The following is a 9,476-nucleotide window of genomic DNA, read 5'->3' as shown; positions in this document are numbered from 1 at the left end:
CTGTTACTGATAAAAACCGGAGCCCATGTTGCTGCCCCAGCAGCTCAGCCATACAGTTTAAAGCCTTGGCAGTATTTAGCCAGCATCTCTAGAGATTTGTGACAGCAAAGTTTCAGCACTTTCTAGACCACCATTTTGCTGGAATCAGAAATCTTCTCCCTTCATTCTTCACCTGGCTAATTCCTAGTCATCTTTGAGGTCTCAGCTTAAATGTGACTTCTTGGAGAGGTATTCCCTAACCCTCTCCATCCCAATCTAAACTAGTTCACCTTTTTATACTAAGAGCACGCTCCTTCTGTCTTAGCACTTAACTTGTCATTTATAACTTCATATGAGTATTTGTTTCAAGCTGGTACCCGGCTAGATTAAAAACTACATGGAGGCAAGAATCAAGCCTGTTTAGTTCACCATATATAGCAGAAGGCCTGATTTATAGAAGATGCTCAATCAGGTTCAGTGACTGAACAAATAATTGTCTAAAAATGTAATAACTAACTAAGAGTAGAGTCTTACATGATATCCTGAAACCCATTATCTTCTGTGTCTTGGAGACGATATTCTCTAAGGAGAAAGTGTTTTTAATGGAAAAAGGACAGAGGTTTCTGACTGTCATTTTACTTGACTCAGAGAAGCAGTGTTACTCCGATTTTTGGTAACCACTGTTTCTTTTCCTCTTTAGAATGGAGATCTCCTCTCATCAGTCTCACCTCCTGCAACAACTGAATGAGCAGCGCAGGCAGGATGTATTTTGTGACTGCAGTATTCTGGTTGAAGGAAAGGTCTTTAAAGCCCATCGAAATGTATTATTTGCTAGTAGCGGCTACTTTAAAATGCTTCTTTCCCAGAACTCCAAGGAGACAAGTCAGCCAACCACAGCAACGTTTCAGGCTTTCTCCCCTGACACTTTTACAGTTATCCTGGACTTTGTCTATTCCGGCAAGCTCTCTCTCACAGGTCAGAATGTCATAGAAGTGATGTCCGCTGCTAGCTTCCTTCAGATGACTGATGTCATTAGTGTATGTAAGACCTTTATTAAATCTTCATTAGACATTAGTGAAAAAGAAAAGGATCGCTATTTCAGCCTTTCGGATAAAAATGCCAGTTCTGATGGTATAGAACGCTCCTCTTTTTATAGCGGTGGCTGGCAAGATGAAAGCAGTTCTCCACATTCTCACCTAAGCCCAGATCAAGGAACAGGTATAAGTGGGAAATCTTGGAGTAAGTATAATTACCATCCAGCCTCCCAAAGGAATACTCAACAGCCTCTGGCCAAGCATGAACAAAGGAAAGATTCCATTAAAAAATCCAAACATTTGAGGTTGTCACAGCCTTCTGAAATGGCTCATTATAAGTCAAGCAAACGAGAAGCACGAACATCTGATTCTTCCAGCCACATCTCACAATCTGAAGAACAGGCACAAATGGATGCGGAAATGGACTCTACTCCTGTTGGCTATCAGTATGGTCAAGGATCCGATGTCACATCAAGAAGTTTTCCAGGTACCCAGAAAGAGAATCAGTCCCCTCAGTCAGGTTCCAAGACTCTGATGTAAATCAATCCTATCTCAACATGCCCTTACTTTTAGGTGTTATGGGAAGTTGAAACAAGTGATTTTTTTTTAAGTCATACTTCTCTAATGAAATCTATGCATAAAACACAAATTTTAAAAATTATAATACTGGATAAATTTAATGAAGTCAAAACAATAGAGTTCTGAGGGTCAGAAACCCATGAATTTCGAAACCTGCTTATCTGTGGGCAATTAGATTACTGTTAAATGTAAAGCTCTTTTGTAAAGTGGTTCAATCCTTAAGACACATATTTTCACTTTATTTTTTAAAATTTTATATTGGAGTATAGTTGATTAACAATGTTGTGTTAGTTTCAGGTGTACAGCACACTTTGCTGTACAGTTATACATCATATTCAGTTATATATCATATTTTCACTTTAAATAGTTTACTTTTTTTTTTTTTGCGGTACGCGGGCCTCTCACTGTTGTGGCCTCTCCCGTTGCGGAGCACAGGCTCCGGATGCGCAGGCTCAGCGGCCATGGCTCACAGGCCCAGCCGCTCCGCAGCATGTGGGATCTTCCCGGACCGGGGCACGAACCCATGTCCCCTGCATCGGCAGGCGGACTCTCAACCACTGCGCCACCAGCGAAGCCCTACTTTTTTTTCTGAGTATTCACTCAGGAGCAGTATTTTTATACAGAAAAGTTAAATAGAGCAACCATACATATTGGTAAAGGTTCACAGACCCAGTATCGAAAAGAAATTAAACTAAATCTGATTTTATTAAGATATAAATACATAATTTTAAAAAACTTAACTAATACAACATATAATATTGATACTGTATCTCTGTACCACCATGAGGCATCTCATTTTTATCATAGTAGTAAAATGCAGAGATATTATTGGAGGCTGATAGTTTCAAAGTAGAGAACAGAGATTAGAAATGTATATCATCCAGTTCCCCCCACCAATTAATCAGTTAGCAAATTTGCTTAATATTTTACATGTGAATTTAAAGAAAAATTATGATAAAATTAAACTCTTGCAGAGTATAAGATTTAGATGACAATTATACTCCAATAAGGATGTTAAAAAAAGAAAAAAAGATTGTTGATATATTTAAGTTTTTTAATTTTAGAAAATTTCCAAGTATATATAAAAGTAGAGTAGTCTAATTAACCGCCATGCACCCGTTACCCAGTCCCGCTCATGACCAGTCTTGTTTCATTTGTACCTCTGCCCCCGACCACTCCCATTTTTAAGCAAATCTCAGACATCATGTTTTCATGTGTAAATATTTCAGAATGTGTCCCTAAAATATAGTCTTAGAAAAAAAACTACAATACCATTATTATCATACCTAAACAAAATTAACAAGTCCTTAATATCACTAAAAGCCAATCAATATTCACATTTCCCTGGTTGTGTAAATTTGAAAATAATTTGGTTATAGATAACATATTTAAAAGTAATAGGCAACCTGATTGATTTTTACTAATCACATTTTCCTGTAGGATACTAACATGAAAATACATGAAACTGTATCATATTATAAAAGCTTTCTGAAAATGCTGAGGCACTCTACCATTGACCAAGGCAGACAGAAATAACAGCAAAAATGGGAAATCTCTGTTGCATTTTAAAACAGCAACAAAGTTATCCTTTCTTGGGCTTTGCACTTTTGTAACTCTAGGTTATTTAAATCTAACTTCAATAATGAACAGCTGAACTTAACTGCTGTTAAATTGAGAAGGTTTGCCTCCAACCACAACTAACATTTTGAATATGTGTGAGTTTTAAAACAAACGATTAAAGATCCTTGACACTTTTTAACCTTTAAAAGAAAAGCAGTACAGCTGTATGAAAAGTAAGAGCAAGGGGGTTCAGACATCTGGTGTGTGTGCTTGGCTGCGGAGCCAATGGGGTGAAGCTACCATCTGTGGGATTATGACTGAATGCCTGCGAGTCAGATTCCTGCCCAGGTGGAACGATTAAAAAGATTTTTTTAAAGAAAAGTTAAGAGCGGGGGGCGGGGGTGATAAACCCATGTAAATAAAACAAGTTACTTAAAAGCGTAAAGACCCTGGATTGTGTCTGTAGTTTTAAAATCTAGTAGTACTACTTCTTTACTTAAATCTAGTGACTCTATGCCATTAAATAAAAAGATGAGTGGGACAGTCTAAATCTACCCAGGCTTTGTAAATATATCAAATCCTGAAGGTACGGTTCTATACTTAGGATTACACTGACAATCTAGTCTTTATAAAATTTCTTCCTTCTCCTTGTTGCCTACCTTTCCGAGATTGGACTCTCCAGCCCCTTTTGGATTCTTGATGTTATCAGAACGGTGATTATGAACTTTCCGGTGACTTAATCAAACTGTCTCTTGACAGATGACCTGCCCAGGATGAGGTTCAAGTGCCCGTACTGCACACATGTGGTGAAGCGGAAGGCAGACCTCAAGCGCCACCTTCGTTGTCACACAGGAGAAAGGCCCTATCCCTGTCAAGCTTGTGGGAAAAGATTTAGCCGGCTAGACCATCTAAGTAGCCATTTTCGAACAGTATGTATATGATTTTTCATCATTTTACTTTTTAGGAAATACATGCATTTATCTGCTTTAGGATAATCTAGTTCACTGAGGAAAATCTTTTCACACAACTATGCAATATTAAACAATTTTTCCAATTTAATGTTTTACTTTGCACATAATGCATAATTTTATATATTTTAAATTTTTATTTATTTTTGGCTGTGTTGGGTCTTTCGTTGCTGCACATGGGCTTTCTCTAGTTGCGGCGAGCAGGGGCTACTCTTCTTTGCAGTGCGCGCTTCTCATCGTCGTGGATTCTCTTGTGGAGCACAGGCTCTAGAGCGCAGGCTCAGTAGTTATGGTGCACGGGCTTAGCTGCTCCACAGCATGTGGGATCTTCCCAGACCAGTGCTCAAACCCTTGTCCCTTGCATTGGCAGGCAGATTCTTAACCACTGCGCCACCAGGGAAGCCCCATATTTTTTAAAATAGGTTTTTTTCCTCCTCTGAAACCTTGAAATAAGAGATATTCTTTTGAATATCCATTTCAATTCACTTAAAATCTATTATTTTTATATCCCGGTTTTTTCAGAGCCAAAGACAATGTAAACTATTAAAATGTTTAAAACTTTTTAAATGTCTATGTCAGAATCACCACTTCAGATACTAAGCATCTGCTAGTGATTCTTGAATCCTTATCTGGTAGGTTGTCAGTCTAGTTTCTGCTGTCTGACCTCTCTCCACTACAGCCTCTTTCTAGTGTCTTTCCAGTTTCTCTGGTCTCCTGAAGGAATGGAGTGAGATGGGCAATAGGGCGACTCTCAATCAAGGACTGGACTGTCAGCAGTCAGAAAAATCTCAGGGAATTTTCTGTTCAGTGCTCTGGTGGTTTAATAAGGTAGTGATGGGACTTCCCTGGTGACATTGGTAGTGACATTGGAATTATTCTGCTGTTCATCTTGCAGCAAAAATTTTTTCCAAAATTGATGTTCTATTACCCATACTTTTATTTCATTTATACGAGCTCCTTTTAATTTGGAAGGGTATTGGTCACTTGATGCATTGCTTTCTAGGGATTCATCCAACAAATATATATTGAGCACCTACTATGTGCCAGACCCTTTTCTGAGAGCTAGGTATACGGCAGTGAGCAAAACAAACTCTCTGCCTTCATTAATCTCTGAAGCTAATTTAAAAGTTAAAATAACCTTTTATTATTACAAAAGCAATAAGTATGCATTATAAAAACTACGAAAATAGACGTAAGAATAAGAAAATTAAAATATCATATTTTTACCACCCAGATATTACCATTCTTAACACTTTATCATGTGCATTTATTTTTTTTAACCAAAATGATATCATACTGTATATGCTATTTTGTAACCTGCTTTCTTTTTTTGTTTTTAGATTTATTTATTTTTTTCATTTATTTTTGGCTGCATTGGGTCTTTGTTGGTGCACGTGGGCTTTCTCTTGTTGCGGCGAGCGGGGGCTACTCTTCCTTGCGGTGCACGGGCTTCTCATTGCGGTGGCTTCTCTTGTTGTACAGCACGGGCTCTAGGCGTGCGGGCTTCAGTAGTTGTGGCACACGGGCTCAGTAATTGTGGTTCGTGGGCTCTAGAGTGCAGGATCAGTAGCTGTGGCGCACGGGCTCAGTTGCTCCGCGGTATGTGGGGTCTTCCCAGACCAGGGCTCAAACCCGTGTCCCCTCCATTAGCAGGCGGATCCTTAACCACTGCACCACCAGGGAGGCCCCTGTAACCTGCCTTCTTTAGTGAATAATCTCTACCTTTCCATCTCAATAAAATTATGTGTTACACAGTTCAAATTTACCTATAGTTTCCTAAAATACCACTTATAGCTGGTGTGTCCAAGCCAGAATCCAATCCAGAACTCATCTCATTGTTAGATCCCTTAAATATGTTTTTGAGCTAGCATAGTTCCCTACCCGCCCCTGCCACCCTCCCCCACCTTTTTAAAAATAACATTGACTTACTGAAGATATTGAGCCAATTGTTTTACAAAATATCCTACCTCTGGATTTCTCTGCTTGCTTCTACATGGTGTCATCTTTAGCTTGTTCTTTTATCACCCCCTGCATTTTCCGAAAACGGGAAGTTTTATCTAGAGGCTTAATGGATTCAACTTAAATACTTTCATCAAAGACAAAATTGTATGTTTCATATTGTGTCACATTAGGAGACACATCGTATCTGGTGGACCCATCATTCATGTTGTTACAATTGATCACTGGATTAGGGTGATGATACTATGATCCCACCATTGCATTGTAATTAGAAAGGAATCTCTGTGTAACTATTTTGGTATTATATGACTATCCATTTCCCCATGAACTATTCATTTAATAGTATTAATACCAATTGGTAATCTCTGTCCAAATTATTAATTTTACTTGGAGTTGTGGAATGATTTACTAGTATTATCCTTCCTTCTATATTATTAGCTGGAATTCTATAAAGTAAAGCTTTCCTTCATCACCTGGGGCTATTTGGTTACTTTGAAATAGGGTTCCTAAAGGAGAAGCAAGATAAATGTTTAATTATTTCCCTTTAACCACCAATTTTCAAAGTGAAGAGTGATTTAATAGTCGTCTCAAATGGTACATGAGTTTTTTCTGGCTTTGTTTTTTTAAATAGCATATGTTCTCATGAATTTTCATTGGTTCATTATGTTTGGATCCATAACAATTATTATTTTTTTGATACTCAAAATTTCAAATTTGTGCAGTGGGGACCTTTGAAGCTGGCTCTTGTGTCCTTTTGTCACAACTCCATTAAATTTTCAGTGCTCTTGTTCTCTGGCTCCAAAAGAGCCCTAGGCTCATCTTGTACTTCCCCCGCCACAAAACTGGAATCAGCCATTTCTCAAAGGAGCTTTGGTACCTCTTAGCGGGGAATGAAATTAGAAACCAAAATTTGGACACCCAGGGTGCTCATTGTTATTAGGGTATCCTTTTTAGATTGTTTCTGAGCTAGAAGGTATATATTTTTAAAATAGTGAGTTCATGATGATATTTTCAGTTTTAACATTACAGTGTTTCACTTAATTTCTTTGTCTTCGTAACTGTATTGGATTTGGAGGGGGATGAACATGAATCTGTGTCAGAACTTTGTAATAAAAACAGTGCCACATAGGATAACCATAATACTGATTCTATCTCAGGAGAAATAAAGGTACACTCAAATTATGTACTTTCAACATTTACTGATTAATATGTCAGTGGTTAAGCAGAAGATAATAACTGTACTGAGTGGTAGTCCCATACATTTTCTTAGATATTTTACCAGACTGCTTTAGTTCTCTTGGGTTTTTTGACTATTTGTGTTTGGTGGCCCACTTTCATACCATTCTGACATTATCTAAATGAATATACCATAAACATTAATTCAGCATATATAGTTAATTATATGTAATAATTTTTAGATTAGAATCTATAATCTATTGCTCTGACAGCTATTGAACAAAGTTACTAACTATAATATACAATTATTCATCAATTACAACTTCTTCCCAAAGCATTTCACACATATTAACTCATTTGGTCCACACAACCTGAGTTGTATCCCTATTAGTAATAACGGAGCAGTTAGGAATAATAATAGACTGATATGTAGCAGAACCACCATAGTGGTTGTTTATAACCAGTGTCCATTCTGATAGTCAGGCTTCTGTTCTGTTTGGGTGGTGCCCATACCTTACCAGTTGTTAAATATTTTGACAGTCACCCTGGAAGCAGGTTTATAATGTTTTAAGTTACTTGCTTCAAGATAACATGGTTATTAAATGACAAAAGCAGGACTAGAACCCAATCTTTCCAATTCCTAGTCCAGTCTTCTTTCTATTAGATCTTTCATTAATAAAAGTGGCAATAATCCTTATATTGAAAAATATTTTTTGATAAATTTAAATTTGGGACAATAGTTTTTCTTTCTCTAGCGAAATAACAAAATATTAGTATTCAAATGAAATGAGTTTTTTCCCCTGAATTAAGATATGTAAAGCCCTGGGCTTCCCTGGTGGCACAGTGGTTGAGAGTCCGCCTGCTGATGCAGAGAACACGGGTTCGTGCCCCGGTCCGGGAAGATCCCACATGCCGCAGAGTGGCTAGGCTCGTGAGCCATGGCCGCTGAGCCTGCGTGTCCGGAGCCTGTGCTCCGCAACGGGAGAGGCCACAACAGTGAGAGGCCTGCGTACCGCCAAAAAAAAAAAAAAAAGATATGTAAAGTCCTTAGAAAAGTATATGGCAGATATTAAGTGTTTGCAATAATTTTGTATTATTCTGGGAATGTGTCCCTTGTTACCTCAGATATAAAAATATTATTGGATTAAGGGATATGTGAAATTATTAAGTATGTAATATTAATCATAAAAACATAGTAGACATTATTTAGAGAAAGCTGGTATTTAATATTTCTGTGACATTAATTTATCACCAAAACCTGTGATTTTTTTCTAATAACTAGATGTTAATTTAATACTAATGCTTGGCTTTGAACATTTTAAATTTATGAATTGCTACTTAGAATATCAAACTGTTCTGCTTTTGAAAAATCTTTTTTTATCACTATTTAAATCTCTACACAGATTCACCAGGCATGCAAACTCATCTGCAGAAAATGCAAACGCCATGTGACTGATCTAACAGGTCAAGTGGTACAGGAAGGAACCAGGCGCTACAGACTCTGTAATGAGTGCCTTGCTGAAGTTGGCATAGACAGCCTCCCCATTGATTTGGAAGCTGAACAGCATCTTATGTCCCCATCAGATGGAGATAAGGATTCCAGATGGCACTTGGGTGAGGATGAGAATAGATCATACGTGGAGATTGTAGAGGATGGGTCTGCTGATCTGGTCATACAACAGGTTGATGATAGTGAAGAAGAAGAAGAAAAGGAAATAAAGCCCAACATCAGGTAGCTGGGGTGTGAACCAACAGATCTGGCATGTCTGCAACTTACATTGACTTCCCATAACTCTCTCTTTCCATGGTCAGAGTCTGGTTAACAAATTATCAGACTGACCTGAAAGTAATGACCTGATATCACTTGCATGCTTTCTGAACAGACCATTGTATCCATTCTGAACTTTGTTGCCCTAAAATCTGTTGCTGCACTGGAAAGAAAGAAAGACCTAGCTTGAGTTGGCATGATGGATGAACAATTAATCCTCTTACTTTTATTACAGAGATACCTTTTTTTTTAATATTGGAAGATCTACTTAGTGAACTTTTTTCAAAGAAAATATTTTAAATAAATTCACCACAACCAAACTGTATATAAGATAATTTCAAGGTGTTTCAAAAACATATAAACTACCACTATTGAATTTTCACAGGGAACCAGGTAAGAGCACATTTAAGGGCCTGGCACCCTACCTGACTAAACTAATTAGTCCATTACCTT

General features: G+C 37.7%; 1 protein-coding gene across 2 annotated transcripts; it reads left to right on the top strand.

Annotated features, from left to right (window-relative positions):
* Window positions 1-679: 679 nt before the first annotated feature.
* On the top strand, window positions 680-9,476 carry ZBTB8A (zinc finger and BTB domain containing 8A; the record flags this gene model as incomplete). Of its 2 annotated transcripts, none has more annotated exons than XM_082652428.1 (3): window positions 680-1,500; window positions 3,912-4,081; window positions 8,659-9,476. In XM_082652428.1, the coding sequence occupies 3 exons, from the start codon at window positions 681-683 to the stop codon at window positions 8,989-8,991; spliced, it is 1,323 nt and encodes a 440-aa protein (XP_082508554.1). In that variant the 3' UTR covers window positions 8,992-9,476. The 2 variants fall into 2 exon arrangements, with proteins under 2 accessions (XP_082508554.1, XP_082508553.1); XM_082652427.1 differs by having other exon boundaries at window positions 681-1,500; window positions 8,840-9,476.

This window comes from Grampus griseus (assembly GCF_964374135.1).
Source record: "Grampus griseus genome assembly, chromosome: 1".
NCBI lineage: Eukaryota > Metazoa > Chordata > Mammalia > Artiodactyla > Delphinidae > Grampus > Grampus griseus.
The sequence above is the reverse complement of the archived record's forward strand: the minus strand, read 5'-3'. Positions and strand labels throughout refer to the sequence as shown.